This window comes from Microtus oregoni, unplaced genomic scaffold (assembly GCF_018167655.1).
Source record: "Microtus oregoni isolate MIOR12 unplaced genomic scaffold, Mior012 000019F_ref0000042, whole genome shotgun sequence".
NCBI classification, from domain to species: Eukaryota; Metazoa; Chordata; class Mammalia; order Rodentia; family Cricetidae; genus Microtus; species Microtus oregoni.
In genome coordinates this window covers 2,054,071-2,077,401 of record NW_024543078.1, presented here as the reverse complement: position 1 = coordinate 2,077,401, position 23,331 = coordinate 2,054,071, and the positions used below count along the sequence as shown (strand labels likewise).

At 38.3% G+C, this 23,331-nt stretch overlaps 1 protein-coding gene across 1 annotated transcript in view; it reads left to right on the top strand.

Moving 5' to 3' along the window:
* The window catches only part of Adgre3 (adhesion G protein-coupled receptor E3), a 61,182-nt gene that overhangs the window by 5,588 nt on the left and 32,263 nt on the right, over positions 1 to 23,331 (top strand). Inside the window, exons 2-4 of the mRNA XM_041669444.1 lie at positions 13,039 to 13,139; positions 16,605 to 16,655; positions 17,380 to 17,502. Of these exons, the coding sequence (XP_041525378.1) occupies positions 13,039 to 13,139; positions 16,605 to 16,655; positions 17,380 to 17,502 (275 nt within the window). The remainder of the gene's footprint in view (positions 1 to 13,038; positions 13,140 to 16,604; positions 16,656 to 17,379; positions 17,503 to 23,331) is intronic.

Genomic DNA, 23,331 nt, shown 5'->3' with positions numbered 1-23,331 from the left:
GAAGTGGGGATGCTCACCTCTGTCTTATTTCTGACTTCGGTGTGATTGCTTTAAGCTTTTCTCCACTTAGGATGATGTTAGCTGTTGATTTCTCAATATATCTCTTAATATATTGAGTCCTAAAGTCTCTAAGACATTTATTATGAAGGCATATTGAATTTTGTCAAATGCCTTTTTTTCTAGAACTTTTGAGACAAGTATGTGATTTTTGTCTTTGGTTTCATTTGTGTTGTTTATTACATTTATTTACTTGCATGAGTTTATTAATTCCTGCATGTCAAAGGATAAAGTTGACTTTGTCATGTGTAAACAGAGACTGCACATTCATTTCTGGGTCATTCAGACTCAAATAATAACACAGAAACTATATTGATTACAATACTGTTTGGCCAATGGCTCAGGCATATTTCTAGCTAACTTTTTCATCTTAAATTAACCCATGTCTGTTAATCTGTTTATTGCCACAAGACTGTGATTTACTGGTAAGGTTCTGGTGTCTTTTGCCAGCATTTCCCTGACTCCAACTTCTTTCTTCCTCTATCTCTCTTGAATTTTTCGCTTTGCTATATTTTCTGCTTCCATAGGCCAAAACAACTTCTTTATTAACCAATGGTAATAAAACATATTCACAAGAATACATAGGGAAATCCTGCATCAGTCAGTCATGGTGGATATTCTTCCATTTGCAAGCATTTTAATGAATACTTTGAATTCATTAAATTGAATGAATATTAACAGTATTGAACTGTAAATTTTTTTTTGTGCCTTTACCTGGTTAGAATTAACAATGGAATAAAATTGGATTGCTGGATTAAGTTTTGGAGTGCACCTTATGTTTCCCCCTTTCTTCTTCTTCTTCTTCTTCTTCTTCTTCTTCTTCTTCTTCTTCTTCTTCTTCTTCTCCTTCTCCTTCTTTCTCCTCCTCCTCCTCCTTCTTCTCCCCCTCCCTCCTCCTCCTCCTTCTCTTCCTCTTTCTCCTTTCCTTCCATTCTTTCTTATTTTTCTTCTTCTAATGTTAAGAAGGCCTGTCTGGAACTCTATTTTTGAAAATGTGGTAGAATTGTGATGTTAATCCATATTTCTATGGACACTGTATTTTTCAAGCTGGAAAGGTAAATTACTCTTTCAATTTCCTCGTTTGTCTTTGTTATATTTAGGATTTTTCCCCATTTATTCTTGGTTTAATTTTGATGGGTTGATTAAGTCCAAAATTAGTCTATTTTTCTTGAGTTCTCCAATTTACTGGAATCCAGTAATTTAATGTAGTCCCTTAAAATATTCTGAATTTCACTGGTGTATGTTGTAATTTTTCCCTGCTTATTTCTGATTCTGTTAATTTGGGTCCTTTCCATTTTTCTTTTGGTCAGTTAGGCCCAGGGTCTTTCATTCTTATTTACCATCTCTTAAATACTTTGATTCTTTTGTTTGTTTCTGATTCATTGATTTCTGTTCTTGTTGTCTTATTTCTTGCTTCAACTGGATTTTTTTATTTGTTTTGTTCTTGTTTTTACAGATTTTGAATTACAACATTACGTCATTTGAACTCTTTCTCTTTTTTTGCTTTTGTTTATTTGCATGTTTGTTTTTCAAGACAGGATCTCTTTGTGTAACAGCTCTGGCTGTGGAACTCACGGATATCCACTTGCCTCTGCCTTCTGAGTGCTGACATGAAAAGTTCCACCACCACCTGGCTCTTTCTAATGTTGTAATGTAAGCTCTTACAGCTATAAATTTCCCTTGTAGGATACAATTCTGTGTTCCAGAAGTTTTATTGCATTTTGTTTTTATTTTCATTTAATTACAGGAAATTTTTATTTCTTTCTTGACTTTTTTTTAACCCATTCATTATTCAATAATTAGTTGTTTAGTATCCTGAAGTTTGTACATGTAAGATTTATTTGCTATCAATTTTAAGATTTGTTGCATTGTGGTTTGATAAGTTACATGAAATTATTTCAAACTTTTTGACTCTATAAAGATTTTTTTTTGTGCTACCGAGTGTGGTCTATTTTAAAGAAGCTTCTATGAGCTGTTGTGAGGAAGGTGGATCTATTGGTGTTTTAAGGAATATCCTATAGATAGCTGTTATCAATTTGATATTTGATATCAATTAATTTTTATGTTTTTCTGTTTACTTTTTGTTTAGATGACCTATCTGTTGAAGAAAGTGTGGTATTGAAATAGCCTACTATTATTGGATTGATGTTAGCAAGTGTCTTTAAATTCAGTGGTAGATTTGTCATGAAATTGGGTACTGCAGAGTTTAATACATATATGTTTAAGATAATATCTTTTTGGATAACTGTTTTCTTCAATAGAAAGAAGTGTCCCTTTTTATGTCTTTGAATTAGGTTTAGTTTGAACTCTATTTTATTATCCATTATGGCCTGCTTGCTTATTGTTTCCATTTAATTGGAGTACTCTTATCCATTCCTTTACTCTAGCTCATTTACTCTGATCTTTAAAGCTGTGTTTCCTGTAGACAACAGGTAGATGAATTTAGCTTTCTATTGATCCACTCAGTCATCCTGTGTCTTTTGATCAAGAAATTGTGGCCAATGATATTTAAAGACATTGTTGGAATATGTAAGTTGGTTGTGTCTATTGTGTTGCTAATTTTTGGTAGTGTTGTTTGTGTTCTCAGTAATATTTTTGTATTTTAATATTATGGCTTTGTGTTTCTTTCTATAATCTCTCTCTTAGGTTAAAGCCTTTCTCTAGCCACAAGAAATGCTGCTTATATTTTCTTTACAATTGTTTGGTTGTATGTAAATCTTTTAGAGCATTTAAATTATGGAAAGTTTTTCTTTTTCCTTTAATTTTGCTAAAAAATTTTTTGCTGGGTATATTATTCTTGGTGGCAGTCATAGTCTTTTTAAAATTATTATTAAATATATTCACATTAAATTATTATTAAATTAAATATAATCTTCTCTCACACAGTAATCCTGACTGCAGCCTCTCCTCTCTCCCCTCCTCCCAATCTTCCCATACCTCCCCTCTCCTCCAGATTCACTGTTCTTAATTTCCCTTCAGGAATGAACAGACCTCTCAGGGATGTCAACTGTACATGAGATGTCAACTGAACATAGAAAGACTAGGCATAAATCCCCATATCAAGCCTAGATGAAGCAGCCATGTGGGTGAAAAAACATCCCATGAGCAGGCAAAACCAAAAAGTTAATGGGATAAAACCTAATTATATTCTGCTATACTCATAGAATAGGTGCCTAGCTCAATTTTCATCAGAGGGGCTTCCTTTAGCTTCTGATGGGATCAAATGCAAAGTCTCACAGACAAACAACGGGCAGAGCTCAGGTAACCTGCAGAAGAGTAGAAGGAAGGATTGTAGGAGCCAAAGGTGTTGAGTGTTGGCATTCTATTGATGGAGGCTGCGCGTTTGTTCCCGGCCATCCAGGCCTGACATAATCACACAGAAACCATATTAATTACAATACTGCTTGGCCAATCACTTAGGTGTATTGCTATCTAACTCTTATATCTTAAATTAACCCATTTCTATTATTTTATATTTTACCATAAGGCTCATGGTTTACCAGAAAGGTTCCTGCTGGTAGCTTGTGTCTTTCTCCTTCGGCAGCTACATGGTTTCCCTTAGACTCTGCCACTCTCTCTATATGTCACTTCCAGCCTGACTATATTCTGCCTTGCTATAGACTGAAGCAGCTTCTTTTATTAAACAATGGTAGTAAAACATATTCATAGCCTACAGAGGGGAATCTCACTTCAGTTGAAAACTCTGGGAGAACAGAGTCCACAGAATCAAATAAGCAGGACTTTTCAGATCTCACAGAGACTTGTGGTAACCCTGGAGCCTGTATAGATCTTCTAGTGTTTGATGAAATTCTAAGCATGGGATTGGGGATTTCTCTAACTGTTTGGTCATCATTGTCTTTTATAACTTCTAGAGCAGGCTCTACTGCTTTCGAAATTTCCATTGAGAATTCACTGCTATTCTGATAAGATTTTCTGCATATGTGCCATATTTTCTTTATCCATTCTTTGGTTGAGGGACATCTAGCTTGTTTCCAGGTACTGACTATTACAAATAATGCTGCTATAAACATAGTTGGACATAAGTCTTGTAATATGGTTAAACTTCTTTTGGGTATATTCCCAAGGGTGGTATTGCTTGATCCTGAGGTAGGTGGGTTCCCAACTCTCTGAGAAACCACCATACTGATTTCCAGTGTGGTTGTACAAGTTTGCATTCCCACCAGCAATGGATGAGTGTTCCCCTTACTCCACATTCTCTTCAGCATATGCTATAATTGGTGTTTTTAATCTTAGCCATTCTGACTGGTGGAAGGTGGTATCTCAGAGCAGTTATCACTTACATTTTCCTGATGGCTAGGGATGTTGAACATTTCCTTAAGTGTCTTTTGGGAATTTGAGATTCCTTTATTATATGGGATTCTTTTGACTATTCTGATTTTTCCCCATGTGAAGTTGATTATTGTTCTTTTAAGGTCTTTGAAGAATTGTGTTGGGATTTGGGTGAGAACTGCATTGAATCTATAGATTGCTGTTGTCAAATTCTAACTTTAAACCATGGTGATCCGATAAGACACAGGGGTCTACTCCAATTTTTGTTTCTATCTGTGGAGGTTTGCTTTGTTACTGAATATGTGGTCAGTTTTAGAGAAGGTTCCATGAGTTACTAAGAAGAAGGTATATTCTTCTGTGTTTTGGTGGAATGTTATATAGATGTCTGTTAATTTGTTTTATGACATCTGTTATTTCTCTGGTCAGTTTCTGTATGGTTGACCTGTCCATTGGTGAGAGTAGAGTGTTGAAGTCTTCTATTATTAGTGTGTGGGGACTGATGTGTGATTTAAGCTTTAGTAATGTTTCTTTTACATGTGTGGGTGACCTTGTATTTACGGCATAGATGTTCAGGATTGAGGCTTCATCTTGAAGGATTGTTCCTGTTATGAGTATAAAGTATCCTTCTCCATCTCCTCTGATTAATTTTAGTTTAAAATCTATTTTATTAGTTATTAGGACAGTTATACTGCTTTGTTTCTTAGGTCCATAAGATTTGAAAAACTTTTCCCATCCTTTTACTCTGAGGTAGTATCTGCCTTTGAGGTTGAGGTATGTTTCTTGTATACAGCAGAAGGCTGGATCCTGTTTTCATATCCATCCTCTTAGCCCATGTCTTTTTATTGGTAAATTGAGTCCATTGATATTAAGAGATATTAATGACCTGTGGTTGTTAATTCCTATTATTTTTTGGTAGTAGTGGTTGTATGTTTCCCTTCTTTGGGTTTTGCTGGTGGGAGATTATCTGTTTCCTATAATTTTGTGGTACAGAAATGAAAAGGGGGACATAACAACAGACATGGAGGAAATATAGAGAATCATCAGGTCATATTTCGAAAACCTGGACTCTACAAAATTGGAAAATTTAAACAAAATGGACAACTTTCTGGATAAATACCACTTACCAAAATTAAATCAAGACCAGATAAGCAAATTAAACTTATAACTGCTGAAGAAATAGAAATAGTCATCAAAAGTCTCTCAACCAAAAAAGCCCAGGACTAGATGGCTTCAGCTCAGAATTCTACAAGACTTTAAAGAATACCAATACTCCTCAAATTATTCCACACAATAGAACCAGCAAAAACATTGCCAAACTCTTTTTATGAGGCTATAATTACCCTCATACTTAAACCACAGAAAGAAGTTACTAAGAAGGAGAATTACAGACCAATCTCACTTATGAACATTGATGCAAAAATACTCAATAAAATAGTGGTAAACCAAATCCAAAAATACACCATAACCATCATCCACCATGATAAAGTTAGTTTCATCCCAGAGATGCATATGAAAATCTGTAAATGTAATCTACCATATAAACAAACTGAAAAATAAAACCACATGATCACCTCATTACATACTGAAAAAGCTATTTTGATAAAATACAACATTCCTTCATAATAAAGGTCTTGGAGAGAGCAGGGATACAAGGAACATACCTAAACACAATAAAGGCAATATACAACAAGACAACAGCCAACATCAAACTAAATGGAGAAAAACTCCCAGCGAGTCCACGGAAGTCAGGAAAAAGACAAGGTTGTCCACTCTCTCCATATCTATTCAATATAGTTCTTGGGGTCCTAGCTAGAGCAATAAGACACCAAAAGGAGATCAAGGGGATACAAATTGGAAAAGAAGAAGTCAAACACTCACTGTTTGCTGATGATATGATAGTTTACATAAGTGATGCCAAAAATTCTACCAAGGAACTTCTATAATTCGTTACTTTCAGTAATGTAGCAGGATACAAGATTAAGTCAAAAAAATCAGTAGCCCTCTCTTTTTTTCTACTAGGCCCTTCCATCTTACCCTCCCACAAATTCATCCCATGCTCCAGTACACTCACTTTATTATGATTGTTACATCCCCCTTACACACACACACACACACACACACACACACACACACACACACACACACCCTGCTGAGTATGTTTCAGTCGTTTGTGTATTAGGGGGTTCGTGGCTTACCATTCTGCATAGGTTAACCAAAAAGGGGCTCATCTCTGGACCAGGCTAATTCTCCTTCTCTTAGGAGTCAGCAGTCATTGTCTGTAGTTATTTGTCGTGATGGATTCAATAAAATTTCCCTTCCACATTAATGTGTCCATTGATACTGCTATTCTTGCTACTCTTGTTTACGTGCCCATTTCTAGGAGAGACTGTTTCATGTCTGACATTGTGGTATTCTGGCTCTTACATAGTATTCTGCCACCTCTTCTGGGCGGTTCTCTGAGCCATGACTCATGGAAAATTTTTATTTTTAATTTTAAATTTTTTATAATGAAGTTTACTTTAAAATTAATATATAAAATTTAAAGTTACAGTTAAAATATAAAATCACTCATATTCTCCTACTAATATCTATAACTTTTGAACATATTATTCTATATTGCTCTATAATCTTTTATTTTTATTGTGATGTCATATAAAATATTTCCTAGGCTATTTAATATAGTTATGAAATATTGTTTTATTTATGATATTAATTATTAACATTATCAATATTCTCATGCTGTTTTTTTCACTTATACACCCAGTGAGTTACATCTCTATTGAGGGCCCTAGCTTTTTTTGAGGTTTTATTATTTTACAGATTTACAAACAACAGTATTTTTGATGATACTATGCACTTGATATTCTATTTTAGATACCAGACACCCAGTGTCATTTTCATGCAGGTGATTCTCTTCTCGATTTCAAGTGATTGTCTCGATATTGCAGCCCATTGCTTCAATGACTCATTTACTCTGACATTAAGCACTTCCTATATTTTCTCCTCCAGAAATGGGTTTTTACATAAGAGGCTGCATTTGGTTAGAATGTAAAACAATTGGTGCCACGGAAGTTTCGGTTACAGCAGATTCCCAGCCACATATCTGCAAAAGCAGCTGATCCTGTAAGTTTTATAGATAATTTCCAGGAATATTTTATGAAAATACAGACTCATGATGTGTTTCCTGACGCATTGCATGAGGACATAGGACAGATTGTTTCATGGATGACTTCATGATATTATTTATGGTATTCTAGAGTCTTTTGCTCTATCCTCACAGAAATCACAAGTAGACAAAGAAAAACTCTTCTAGTGTTTGTAGTCTAGAGCTGTGGAACACTTCAGGTCTGATCACTGGACCGAGAGATATGAAGGCTGATAGCACCAGGCTCTGTGAGCTATTTCTACATTGCTCCAGGGTTGAAAATGCAGTGGAATATGACCCTGGCACTCAGATGGGAGACTAGTGTTCTGAACTTTAACCCCCACCAGTGGCTTGAAGACAATGTCACTAATAGCAGCCCACTGTTTTCAACACTCATGAGCTATAATAGACAAAAGTGGACAGCATCTGTGAGTCACACAGCACCTGCTGATCTGTTGATGTCATGGGGCAGATGCCCTCTGCTTTAGGCTCTCCAGACACCCAGAATTGGCAAGTCTCTAAAGCTCATCTAGTAGCAGTCACGTCTTTATCTCTCATGGCTTTCATCATCTTTGCTGCCTCTGCTTTCTTTCTCTAATTCCCTTCAGTGGTCCTTTCACTGCCATACTTGCTGCCTCCACCCTCTCTTCTGTCATTGCCACTTCACTAAATTCCGACAATGGTAAAGAGCAAAAGTAGTCAGCCAGGGGAAAGCCAAGTTTAATAGTACACACATGTACACCCACAAGCACATAAATGCACATAAGTGCACATTTATATACACAGAAAAACACTTATGTAGGCAGGAAGACAAGTTATAAAAGCATTTGATGGGTTTAATTTTGCAATACCAGCAGATGATCTAGGAGATGTCACCAATCTGGCTCAGAAAGTTAATTGAAGAACCCAGTTCATTGCCAAAGGAACAGTGTGACAATAGTGTCTGTACAAATCATGACACAGACTTTTGATGCAACAAAAACTCTGTACTTACAGCAATCACAGGTTTTCTGCAGGACCACTGGGGTATTTTCTCACATTAGCCTTGATGAAATATTTTCATTGTTATCTATTGCTCATAAAGGGTTAGGTATCATTCCCTATAATAAATATTATATAGTATATTGTACTGTGATCACTAAGAAGTTGGCTGTAGGGATGTCCTTGCCATACATAATCCTGACTTTAGACCCAAGCATGTTTGCCTTACAGTGCCCTCTAAGGTCCTTGTCCAAGAATGAAATGGACTCCCTATCCTGTGAAAAGGGGAAATAGCAATCAAAACAACCCAAGAGTAAAAGCACCATGTCTTTGAAAGAAGAAAACATATATTGAGTATGTCTGGCAGATGAAGCATTCCCAGGCAATGTCTAAGGCAAAAGATTTAATTACTGTTTGCCTTGTTATATAAAGATGACTGTGGTGAAACTGGCCAGCATCACCCCGGAGAAGCTTCCCTTGCCCGTTTCTATTGATGTCTGACATTGTCTCAAGTATTTTTCATGCTATTTTACACCTGCTTGCCGTGTACTGTGCATATTGAAAGCCCAGCTATGGTAGCTTTTTCTCCAAATTGAACACTTCTCAATGATGAAACTGTCACGACTGGAACATCTCATCATCCTCAGTGGCATGTGTCTTAGTTAGCGTTTCTGCTGCCATGAAGAAATACCACGAGCACGCAACTCTTATAAAGGAAAATTTATTTGAGGTGGCTCACTTACAATTTCAGAGGTTTGGTCCATTATCATCATGGCAGTGTGCGGGCAGATGTGGTGCTAGAGCTGGGAGTGCTACATCTTGCAGGCAACAGGAAGTCAACTGAGACACTGGGAAGTATCCTGAGCATAGGAAAACTCAAAGCCCACCCCACCACACTTCCTCCAACAAGGCCATGCCCAATCCACCAAAGCTACACCTTCTAATAATGCCACTGTCTATGAGATTATGGGGTCCAGTTACATTCAAACTACCACAGTTGAGGCCCAGTGTGCTGACAGAGCACACTCAGAGTGATTGTGAATTATCCAAGAATTGAGGACAACCTAACCATTCGCCAACAGAGGGGAATCTCCCTCACAAGATTTCCAGATATGGAGTAAAATCTGTCTGCTGTCTATAATACTCGCTCACAGAAAGCATTGAACATTGAAATGATGTTAACTATAAAATCAAGCAATAACTTGACAGAAAACTATTCTAATATCATTTAACAGTACTTCTTAGTATTTTAGAGTGATCAATCACTGCCCAATGCCACAGGAAAACATAAGCTGTCTAGCTCAGTAATTCACATCATCCTGTATTTGAGAGTTTTGCATTATTTTCCATGGATAACTTTGTGTCCACATACAATGCACACATGCATGCAATTGTACACATGATGACAATTTATTTGTGAAATTTATGTGATAAATTTTCTCTTACATAAACATATTTTGAATGCATGTGTGTATATTTTTGTTATGTTACAGATCTTCTAGCTGCTTGATTTTCCCGTAGAAATCAGGCCATTTCTCTCAGCAGCTCTTTCTGTATAGTTGCTAAACAAGTCTGGTCTGATCCTTGCATTCTCCTTAGTACCCAGCCCTTGAAGCTCTAAAGCAAGCACCACCCCATTAGCCAGACCCCAAACAATTCTGAACCAGAAATTAATTTTCATATAGGCCTACTTACTTGGTTACTCCTGGCATATTGACTAGCTCATGTATATGTGACTCCGCTTCTTCCACATCCTCCAGCCTGCAAATCATGTAAGAACAAAACAATCCCTTTGTCCTTCATACCAGAAAAGCCTGACTCCCTGTAGGACCCAGGCTATGCTGTGCACTACGACTATAATTCTAGTGAAGCAATCCTCCAATAGCAATTTGCCTCAGTTTCCTTTATACCAAACCATTCATAATATCTTTGATCCATCTAACAGTTTCTGATTTTGTATACCATGTTGACATTTCCTGATCATTCTCTCTGCTTCATATATATGTTATCATGTAAACTTCTGTCCCTTGGTATTGATAGATTATTAAATACTAACTTACCGGTGTGAATTTGTTCTCTCATCTATACCCTCCCACACCATTTTTTATCCTGTAAAATTTTAAATATATGTATGTGTAAAGATAATAGTATAATGTCTCTCCCAATATAACTTTAAAAGTGAATAAATCCTGTACAATTTTGTTTCCTCTTTATTTCTTGTTGCTTTAGAAAACAGAGGTATTTGAAGCAAATCTTGGTAAGATCACCTGAAAGAAAGTATATATCACCAAAAGCACAAGGCCCCTTTTAATCACAGATACATATCAATACATTCTTTAGAATAGTCAAATAAACCACAATATAAAGAATCTTAATGGATTACCCCAAGAATGTAAAATGAGTGTAAATATTTGTAACTCCTTTTTGAAGAGAGCATGCTTTTTAATTTTGGATTTATTCTTTTAGAGTTTATACATGTACATACATGTCTTGATCACATCCACCTTCCAATCACCCCTTCCGGATGTTCCCTCTCATGTACTCCTCCAACTTTATATCCTATTCTTCTGTGTTGAATAACTCACAGAGCCTAGAATCAATTATACATAAATGTCCTTGTATATAAAGTTATATACTGAAGCATAGGCAATCTGCCAGTGGCAACATTTCTGAAGAAAAGTGACTCTTCTTCACTTAGCAGCCATGAACTGCAAAGAACTCCCCAAATTTCAAAAAGAGTGCACTACTGATGAAGTCTATGGGCCTTTGTTGTCTATTATTTGATTTTATTCCTTCCTTGCACTTGGGTCTGTGTACCAGTGTGTGTGTGTGTACATATGTGTTACATGCTTTTGAGTGTGTAAATGTGTACATACCCACACAGAAACCAGCTGGCTTCACTCACTCTCCTCTTTATTCCTTTGTGACAGAATTACTATAGAAAGTGGGAACTTGACATTTGGTCTAGGGTTACTCATCAAAAAGATCCAGCTGTCTTCACCTTCTACTGCTGGAGTTACAGGCATGTGTAGCTGTCCCATATTTTATATAGATGTTAGGAATTCCAACTTAGCTCCTTTTGCTTGCACATAAAGCACTCTTTAACAGGGTGCCATGTTCTCAGGCCCAGGCTGTATACTTTTTCAAATAAAGAAAATGTAAAATTCATAATTAAAAAATAAAATCTTGAGCCAGGCAATGGTGGTGCACACCTTTAATCCCAGCACTTGGAAGTCAGAGGCAGGAGGATCTGTGTGAGTTTGAGGCCAGCCTGGTCTACAAAGGGATTTCCAGGACAAGTTCCAAAGCCACACAGAGAAACCCTATGCATAGGATATTCCCAGCTACAGAACTAGGCCCTAAGTGAAATCATAGAAACCGATGCACCTGTGAAGCAATAAACACACTGTGTTTCACACTCTTTCACTATGCAGTGTCATCTGTAAATGTAATATTGCCCACCATAAAATGAATGTAATTGTAAAAACCTGAAAAGCAATAGCAACAGTTAGTGTAAAAACAACCTTACTTTGGAGTCATCACTGTGTGAACTGGGTTTTAAACCTCAACAGAACTGAGCTACATGGAATTCTGATTCTTGGAGTAAGCATTTGTGCCCCAGTCAATGCTACTCTGGTCATCTTTTAGCAGTATTTTCCTCAAGATAGGTTGATGAAAAGAGGCAAAAGTCAATGAGTGCATTGACCTTTTTTTTCTTTTTCTTTTTAATTAAAAATTTCCACCTCCTCCCCCCTCCTTCCCCTCCCCCCTCCTCCAGTCCAAAGAGCAGTCAGGGTTCCTCGCCCTGTGGGTAGTCCAAGGTCCTCCCCCCTCCATCCAGGTCTAGGAAGGTGAGCATCCAAACAGATTAAGTTCCCACAAAGCCAGTACATGCAGTAGGATCAAAACCCAGTGCCATTGTCCTTGGCTTCTCAGTCAGCCCTCCTTCTCCGCCATATTCAGAGAGTCCGGTTTGATCACGTGCTCCATCAGTCCCAGTCCACCATGAGTTCCCATTATATCAGCCCCACCGTCTCAGTGGGTGGGTGCACCCCTTGCGGTCCTGATGTCCTTGCTCATGTTCTCCCTCCTTGTGCTCCTCATTTGAACCCTGGGAGCTCAGTCCAGTGCTCCAATGTGGGTCTCTATCTCTAGCTTTATCCATTGCCAGATGAAGGGTCTATGATGATTTACAAGATATTCATCAGTATGGCTATAGGATAGGGCCAGTTCAGGCTCCCTCTCCTCAGCAGCCCACCCCACCCCCACCCCCAAGTTTCCAATTTTTGCATGGCAATCTTGTCTCCTTCCAATATCCAGGAGGATAACTATATGTTTTTCTTTGAATTCACCTTTTTATTTAGCTTCTCTAGGATCATGAATTATAGGCTCAATGCCCTTTATTTATGGCTAGAAACCAATTATGAGTGAGTACATCCCATGTTCATCTTTTTGGGTCTGGGTTACCTCACTCAGGATAGTGTATTCTATTTCCATCCATTTGCAGTGCATTGACATTTTTATCTTCTAAGTTTTTCTGATCACCAAGAGATTACTGTTTATAGATTCATTCCAGGAACTCTCACCAGCCCTGCTGGACAGATGCTCAGGTCTTTGATGGTGGCAACTGGAGATATGGGAATCAGCTGCCAGCGGCATGCCACAGGTAAGTAGAAAAGGGTTCTCTCATCTCCTTGTGGCTTTGCTTACTTGTATCATTTCTAACTTACCCATAATTGTCAATTTCTCCCTCACCAGTGTTATGTGTGTGTTCTGCAGTGTTTGGTTTGAGATTCCTCATGCATTGCCTATAAGTACCCGAGAAAATGAAACCACAGCGAACACACTTAAACTTTCAGAAAAGCTGACATTTTAAATAGAAAAGTAAACTGTCATATAAGTTCACAGATTTAAATGAAAATATAAATCCATAAAACTTTCATCATCATCATAAATATTCAGTGTCCAAAACTGTGTAAAATGTTTTTGGACCTGACATAAAAATGAGATAAAAATGATTAATTGTACCTCACAATATAACAAATAGTTTTGTATTTTGTTTGTATCTCCCTTGTCTACTCAGTTTGGCCCTCTTCCTTCTCTGTAATTGTTCCACTTTTGATTTTTCTGTCTTATAGGAAGGGTCATAACAGACAGGAAGGTGAGTATGAATATTAAAATCATCATTAAACGCCCTATGATGATGGAGGCACGCTTCACCTGAAGATGAATATGTATATTCTATTTGCCATGCAGTACAAATTACCAATCAAAAATGCCTTACATTCATGTCCTCAGGTCAATGTAATATAGAAAATTCTTCAATTCAGCTTCTCTTTCTCTATTTGATAACCATGATCATCCATCATATCATTCACCGGGTTTTGCTCAATCAGCTAACTCTCAATCTTGGCATGGCTTTTGTCAATTAAACTACCCATCAATTAATCTGCCCTCTATTTATTTTCATACTTAGGTGATTGGCTTGTAGTTTCAATGGACTGTTGTCTTGACTTGAACCTCTCATCAAAGGCGCCAAGAGTAGTTGTGGGTTCTCTTGTTTACCCAAGGCTTAGCTCCTTCTCTGTGAGGTTGGATGCAATGGTATTCTTCTTAGAATAGCTGGAGACATTTTAGAAGCTGTCTTTATCCAGAATTTAGTCTGCTGCAATTAGATGCAAGTATAGATTAGATGGCCACAGAGCCTTGCTTATGTTCCTCAGAAAGGGAAGTGAGTCAGGGGGATTCCACCAGAGTCATTTGGGTCCTGCAGGGCTGGTGTTTTGTTTCCCAGAGCACTCTACTTCCTCTTATCTGGCCAGCTTGCTTGTCTCATACTCAGCTGCAATACCTCTTATTTATCTTCTTCAAGTTCACAACATCACATTCTTAACCATAACTTTCCTTCCAACTCTAACATTTGCTTTCATGAACAGTACAAATGTCTGTTCAAAACATTTCAGAAAAATCAGATATCTACAAAATATGGCTATTCAGTCCCAATATGCTACTGTCCTTTGATTTTCAGGATCCAACTTGATAGGATTTTGGGAGGGAGGAGAAATGGGGTTTGAGAGAGACAGAGAAAGAGCAGCCTTTAGGCAAAGGGTTTGTTAGGGATCCAGATGAGTGGAAATGTGAAATAGGGGTTTCACCTACTTCACAGCATACAGGATTAATGAATGTAAGGTATCCAAGGTGAGAGTAGGGGAAGAAAATGTTGTGCCCAGGGGAATAGATCCAGGAGCAGGACACTTCAGTTAGACTTAGAGGCTTAGTTTTTGCTTGTGTGGGTGAAGGAACGGTCCTGAGTACACTCCTGTATAAGGAGCATATGGAATAGCTTGGGCTTATTTAGTGCACAATGGAATGTTTCTGGCTTTAGTCATTCTCTACTTGGGGGTCTGTTATCTGGAAATATCTGGTCCCAGGAAGGAGGAGACTTAGCTCTTATGACATCTGTGAAATGGTGTGTGAGGCTTTTTGTATCAGTTAGAAGGTATGAGGTCCAACACATGTAGTCTATGCTTTTCTATTTTTCATTCATCTTCCTGAGAACAGCAACATCACTGCAAGTTACATGTCTCCTGTGGACACTATCCTCATCCACCATATGCATCACATGAGCACAAAGAACATGTTCCATGTGAGTGGAGATGTACCACATTTCTGAAACAAACTAGAATAGAGACTCAATACATACAAAATGTAGAGCATTTTAAATTATCCGTATACCACTCTGTTTTTCTAATCACACATGTTAGAATGCTAATATCTCAATGCTCTCGGATGATGTAAAATATAGCACTAAAATCAACTTCACCTTTTTGTGTAACTCTGTCCTCTTTTCATGACACACATCTGGAACATTTGAATCAGAGCCCATGTGGATGCTCATAGAATACTTCCACAACATTAGATCCTAACATTCCTTATAGAGATAGGTTTGATGGGATTATTTGTTACCTGTTTTCCAAGATGCAAATGAACAGTAGTGGATGCTGCACTGGGAAAGAAACTCTTTGGCAGCACACCTGTCCCTCAGCTGGCTATGTGCCTGTAAGTAAGACTTCACACATGCTCCTGGAAGGAGTTTCAGTTAAACTAACTGGATCACCAGGGTAGACTTAGGTAGTCATTTCTTTGGATTTTTATTAGATTCTGGTCCTAGTTTGCTTTCTGATTCTGTCATAAAAATAAACAACCTGGGGAAGAGAGGATTTATGTTAGCTTACAATTGTAAGTCTTATAAAGAAGGCAAGAGCACAAATAATGAAGTGATGAAGAAATCAAAGAGGAATGTTGCTTATTGCCTTGTTCCCATGGCTTGGTCAGCTGGCTTCCTTATACAAGCCTGGACCACCCTCTGAGGGGCGACACTGCCCACAGTGTCCTGGACCCTTCCACAGCAATTACTAATCAAGAAAATACCCAGGTTTTTGTCTACAGATGGAACAGTACTTCAATAAAGATTCCCTCTTCCAAGCTATGTCAGGTTTGCGTTGAGTCTACAAAAATCAGACGGTATACTTCTCTTTCTGAGAATAATAAAAATAGACTCAAACAGAAAAGTCACCAAACATATGAATTCTTTTTTTTTTTTTTTGATTTTTCGAGACAGGGTTTCTCCATAGCTTTTTGGTTCCTGTCCTGGAACTAGCTCTTGTAGACCAGGCTTGCCTCGAACTCACAGAGATCCGCCTGCCTCTGCCTCCCGAGTGCTGGGATTAAAGGCGTGCGCCACCACTGCCCGGCATGAATTCTTTTTGCGTTGTGCTTTTCTTCATATGGTGATTAGATTTAGATTCATACAAAATGTGGGTGTAGAGGCTTGTACTGGAAAGAGAGACCCCATAATCATAGGACAAAGATTGTGAGTATGATATCTGTGTGCAAGTCTTGAAGGAACATCCGAGTCACAGCTGCACAGGTCACAGGTGGGTTCACAGCTGCAACAGGATGTACTTTTCTCCTTCAGTATTTTCAACAATTCATTATGACTACTCTAGTGAGATGGTGTACTAAGTATAAGAGTCTTCTCTATAGGACTAGTAAAGCCCATAACACTCCCAAGCAGAGCCAGAGCCCCAAAGGAACCCAATCAGATTATTTCCTCTTCTTTCTTTCCCAGCTCTTGGTATCCTGCTGGTCTGGTCGGTCTTACAACTGCAGAATATTTCAGGTGAGTCTATTCATGGAAAAAGCCTGGGGAAAAGATAAGAGGGTATGGAATCTTATTTCCTGGAAGTGAATGGGTCACTATTAAGTGTGAAGCATTTTATGATTTTGTTTTAAGCACCATTGCCATATTTCTAATATCTCCATCTTCACCATTTTTTCCATCACTTAGTTGAGCGATTACACATGTAATTGCATTTGATGTTCATGACATCACTATGATAAGATGCCATAATTGTGAAGAAGATGAAATCCACACTTGATAATTAGTTCTCTACAGGAAGACCTGACTCAAAGTTACAGAACTGAAAGATGCTAGCCTACATTTTTTACCTAAACTTTTTCATTGCTGGCACTGTGAAACATGTTTTGAACTCAGGTCATCATACTTACACATAAATATTACTTGAAATCTGATTTAAATTAGCAACTGAGGCACCTCTACACCTCTTGAAGACAAGTATTTTGCAGACTCATTCCTGTCAGTCATCGATGTAAGGAGCTAATCCTAATGGGAAGGCATTATCAGCTTGTCCTCCGCTGGTCAATGAAGACATGGTGACTAAAGAAAGTTCTCCTTATTGAAATATGACAGTCTGGAAAATAGAAATTTATGTAAGAATATAGATATGGTAAGGCATTGTGAGCATTTATAAGTGGAACGGATACAAAAGAGATCTCCCTAAGGGCATGAGGCAATTCATAAATGTACTCTGTGTTCCCTGCAGCATCCTGCCCCCAATGCAATGAAAATGCCGACTGCTACAACAGCTCCCACTGTATTTGTAAAGATGGATTCTGGTCAGAACCTGATAACAGAAAGATAATTGAGCCCCATGTGAGATGTGAAGGTAAAGAAGCCTGTCTTTGTTTGCTTTCTGTTGTTGTGATGAACACTCTAGGTTACCTGGGGAAGAAAGGGTTTCTTTCAGCCTACACTTTTAGGTAACATTCTGATACAGAGGCTAGTCAGGACAGCAGTTCAAGGCAAGAAACTGGACATAGATATTAAAGCAGAAACCATGGAGGAGTGTTGCTTACTGCACTGTTCTTCATGGTTTACTCAATATGGTGACTTGAATGAGTACCGTCTCCATAGGCTCATATATCTACCTGCTTGGTTTCCCATTGGTGGAACAGTTTGAGAAGGATTAGGAGGTGTGGTTTGTTGAAGGAGGTGTGACACTAGGGGTGGGCTTTGGGGTTTTAAAGCTCATGATACTCCCAGTTAGTCCTCTCTGTGCCTCCTGCCTGTAGATAAATGAGCTGTAATCCCCTCACTCCTATTCTGGCACCATGTGTGCTGATCTGCTGCCACGCTTCATGCCATGATAAGTCTCCAATCAACTGCTTTCTTTTTTAAGTTGCCTTTGTCATAATTTCTCTTCACAGCAATAGAAAAATCTATGAAAGCATTTTTTTTCAATTGAGGTACCTCTTTCAAAAAAAAAACCTTTGTTGTTCCACATTGATAAAAACCTAAAGAACATAAAGTTTTAGTTAATAGTTATTGAAAATTCTTATGCTCCTTGATCAAACATTGATATGCTATGTAGATTTCAGAGACATTTGGAAGAGTCATTGACAAAAGAAAGGTACTAAAAAAGTATACTCACATTATAGTCTTTGGACACACAGGCCTCATGTGGCTCTTTGGATCAAGGAATCTTTGGTCTGTAGTCGTCTTTATTAGTTTCATTTTTCTTATCTTAGCTCTATATCTGGTAATATTATAGTCCATCACTGTAGAAAATAAAGGGGGAGAAATGTTAAACAGCTATTCACAATCACAGTTATGAACAGAGGCAGAATGAATGGGTACATGCCAGATATGAAGCAGCTATCTCCTTTTCTCTCCGTCTTGTGCCCAGATCAGTTCTGTTCACATACAGGGTGGGAAGTCTTACCACCTCAATTAACTCAATATAAGGCATCCCTTGCAAGCATGCCCACAGGCCAACAGAATCCACAATATTTCTCTCATTAAGACGCCCTTCCCAGGCCGTTCTACTACCTTCTGTCATGTCGACAAAACTCATAGTCACAACTCTAGTTCTAAATGCATCAGTTTGACAGTTAAAACTGATCATTATACAGTCCCTCTCTTAAATAAAGATAACTCTGATCTGTCAGCAATGAAAATGGACATGAAGAAGGAGTGGTCATGTTTTATGGGAAGAAATCACAATCCTGGGGAAACCTGCTGTGATTCCTAGATTCTTATGTTCTGGAACAGTGAATTGGAGCAGCGACATATGGACAGTGTGAGCAAGAGAGTTAGTTTATAAAGAGAAAAGCCCATAGTGCTCCTAAAGGTATAAGTAGACTGGTAAACTTAGCAAAGACGGAAGTTCACACTTCTTTTTCTAAGCATCAGTTCTGGTTGTTTGTAGGTCATTTATACAACATATACTTTCTCAGTGAATTCCTTAAGCTTTTCTTGGCTACCACACTATTTTCTTAAGTATATCCCTGCTAGAAAGAGAATTCTTTGATATCTAATGTATTCTTTATATTGATGTCTCTCTCCCTCCACACGTATCTCTTGGAAAGTCCGAGTGTTATATCAGGAAGGAGTATTCTCTTTCAATCTCACCCCTACCAATTTCTAATAATGAGCTCACTTATTCTAATTGTATTCTTCTATTAAGTATATTTTGTTAATGGGATAAACACCATGACTAAAAGTAACTTATAGAAGAAATAGTTTGCTTTGGTTTATGGTTCCAGGAAAGGAGTCTACAATGATGGGGATAGACCTCAGGACTCTGCATAAACAGACAACATGACTGCTTCATTTTATGGTTAAGAGGGAAGTTTTATTGTAGATAAGAGAAAATAGCCAGACATCTAGAAGATTTGAGATCAGAAAGAGAATGTAGACTTAACATGGCCAGGAGACTCAATATGGCAAGGGTTGTGTCCTGGACAGGGGAGAATGACAGTAGAAGGAGAGTCACGGAAACACAGTGAGAGAATTCAGAGCACAACAGAGAGAGAGGCAGGGCCGTAAGGAGAACGAGCAGCTGTTGGGGTAACCTACTGAGGGGACTGAGGGTGATGGAGGTGAGAAGGATGCTGGCATGAACTTTGAAATGTGTAACAGGTTTTTGTGATACTTAGGGAGCCTAGAAGACAGCATGTGCTTTGATATGATAATAAGAAATACAAGTAGCCAGCTATATATATGTCCCTTTTGCAAGAGGTAAGATAAATGGCAACAAGTTCACAAATTCCCGGGGAAAATCAGCTTTTATCTAATTGCCAGATGTCCTCCTATAGTCTTGGTTGAAATCACTAGATTTCCTTTTGGAGTTTGGAAGATTGGAGTTTCCTTTGGACCTAACAGTATCTCAGAATATCCTGAACATTCACATCTCACCCACAAATAGGAAAAAGAGCAAATGAACAAGAAGTAGGGCAAGGCTATAAACCTTCAGAGACCTTTCTCAGTGGTGCACTTCTTCCAGCAAAGCTCTACATTATACATTTAATATAACTTATAGGATCAGTATTCACAATAGGGGATAAATTGCTCAAAATTCTTAGCCTATGGGGAACAGTATTTTACTTAAACTGTTATATTTGTTACCTTGGCTACCATAGGTTCATAGCTATTTCATGTGAAAAAATGCATTTAGACCAACTTTAAATTAAAATTCTACTCTGAGACTCAAGTGTCTCTTGGCTGTGAGTTTTGTAAAAGGAAAACACAAATTATTTGCTTCATGCATATGATGGCACAGAGCATACATTACCTTCCCAAATGAGCACACCAAAGCAAATGAAACACAACAGGGTAAGCCTCAAATGCTGCAGCTCCAAGTCTGGTATCTGGGTCATTAGTTACTAAGGACTTAGATGACTCTGCTCCTCTGGGTTTGTTGTCTGAACACAAATCTCTCTCCTTCTTGAGCTGTTTTCACTCCTTGTGCAAAGCCCTTCTTGGTAGGTATCTCATAGCTCTGCTAACTCCAGCACCTTGAGACCTCTACCACAGTACAGGTTTCACCTTTACAAATGCACACAGTAGGCTTCCAAAGCCTTCTCTCATAAATGCAAGTCCTGGCATACTTTGCCTGACCCCAAGAGATCCCTGAAACCATAGAAAAAGAGTGCAAAACACCCACATTCTTGCGCTCTTCTTGACTTCAAAGTTGCTATCTTCATGGCAACAATGCCAAGTTTGGCTGCCAGCTTAGGATAGACCCCTTCCTCCATGGATCACAGTTGCAACTTAGTTGGTATGCTTTGTAGGAGCAGAAGCTCCTTGGACTTCTTTTCCCCTCATTTCGCTTGTAGTCTAGTCCTCAGGGCTCCTTTTCACTGTTCCAGTGCAGAGCAAGAGCTCTAACCTTGATGCTTCTAAGCTTCAATATTCAGTCTTTTTTCTGGTGTACATTGGGCATGTCAATAATGCAGGAAGTGATGAGGACATTAGAGGCTTGAGGCACAGAAGACCTCAGCAGGAAATAAGTTGTCTATTAGTCTCTGGGTTAAAGGGATTTTATTTTATTTTTCTAGGGTTCTTATCTCTCTATAATACACACTTTAAGTTTTTTTCTGCCCCGCTTTCTGGTTCTCCTTAGAGAAGTGAGTGAGATAATAAGTAATAACCAGGTATGGATTCAGCATTGTGCTGCCTTGCAATGTCCTCTCATAAGTAAATTAGTAAATTGTTTTTAAGTTCAACTCTGTGCCAATTATGAAAACAAGGGCAGAAAACTGTAGTAGGAGCTGCGGGCTGCGTTCCTGCAGCCCCAGCTCCTGGTCGCCTGGCTAGCTTATGCCCCGAAATAATTACACGGACACTGTATTCTTTTAAACACTGCTTGGCCCATTATATCTAGCCTCTTCTTGGCTAACTCTCGCACCTGGACTAGCCCATTTCTAATAATGTGTGTAGCACCCCAAGGTGCACTTACCGGGAAAGATTCTAGCCTACATCCATCCTGGGTCGGAGGTTCATCGCGTCTGCCCGGGAGAGGGGAGCATAGCCTCTGAGCTCACTTCCTCTTCCTCCCAGCATTCTGTTCTGTTTACTCCTCCCACCTATGTTTTAACCTATGAGGGCCAAGCAGTTGCTTTATTTTTTAACCAATGACCTTCCTCCATCAGAAAACATCCAGATTCTTCACTGAAGCATAACACAAATGGCCTTTAACCCAGGTACTAATAGACAACTTATTTCTTCCTGAGGTCTCCTGTGCCTCAGGCCTCTAATGTCCTCATCACTCTCTGAATCATTGCATTTTGAGATCCTTCAATAATAGCTAATAAAGCTCCACGTACAGAGTCAACCAGGTTTTCCTTCTTCCTCAAAAGGAAAGAATGGTCAGGTCAACCACAACAATAATTCCACTTCCTAGTTTCAGCTTCATTTACTGTTTATATTATGTATAGGGGTGTTTTTCAGCGTGTATTTCTTTGTACCACATTCATGTAGTGCCCATGGAAGTTGGAAGAGGGCAATAGATCCACTCCATTGGGACTATAGTTACAGATGTTTCTAAGATGCAGTTTGGAGTCTGGGAACTGTACTTGCGTCTTCTGCAAAAGTCTCCAGTGCTCTTGAACACTGATCCATGTCTTCAGCCCCACAACTTTGTCATTGTTTTGTTGCTGTTATAAATGACACAACTAAAAGTAACACATGGAATAAAGTGTTTGTTAAGGCTTATGGTTTCGGGGACAAAGTACATAATGGTGGAAAGCAATATTATGAGGCAGTCAGAGATCCTATATCACATCTCAAGTACACACAAGAATCACAAAGATCTAAGAGGAAGTGTGACAAGGCTACAAACACCCAAAGGCAGAGTCCACTGATATTCTTCCCCCAATAGTCTTCTTAAAGAATGATACCAACAAACATGATTATTCAAATATTTGAACCTGTAGGGATCATTTATTATTTAAAGCACTACCATTACCTTGTTGCTGAGTTGTATGTTTTAAGTCAATTTAACAAACTACTTGAATCAGGATTAAAGAAGCTACTGAATTCTCCCTTTGGAGTTGTGATATTATATTAGAGAAATTGCTGTCACCATTACCTTGCCTTAGAATGTATTTCTCATATTATAATCTATTCCACTATTCATTGTTTATTCTTTCAGTAGTACCTCAACATCATTCTAAGCATTATATAGGATACTTCGATGTCTAGAAGGTTGCTGCTGCCCACCTCATAGTCCTTCTGGATATTATTATTTGGGGGTGTTACTCTACAAAACACATGCATGTTTTTTTTGATATTTGTGATAATTATTTCTCACTGTCAACTTGACTGGATTTGGAATAATGCCTGTAGGCATGCCCGTGAAGATCCTTAGAGTGAGTCTTAAATGAGGAAGGACAATGTGCCATGAATGTGAATGATAGAACGCCATAGACTTAAATTACAGACTAAGTAGAAAAGCAACCAGAGAAAAACATCTTAGAACCATATTCGTTTCTCTCAACATCTCAGAACCAGATTCGTTTCTCTCAACATCTCAGAACCATATTCGTTTCTCTCAACATCTTAGAACCATATTCATTTCTCTCAACATCTTAGAACCATATTCGTTTCTCTCAACATCTTAGAACCATATTCGTTTCTCTCAACATCTCAGAACCATATTCGTTTCTCTCAACATCTCAGAACCATATTCATTTCTCTCAACATCTTAGAACCA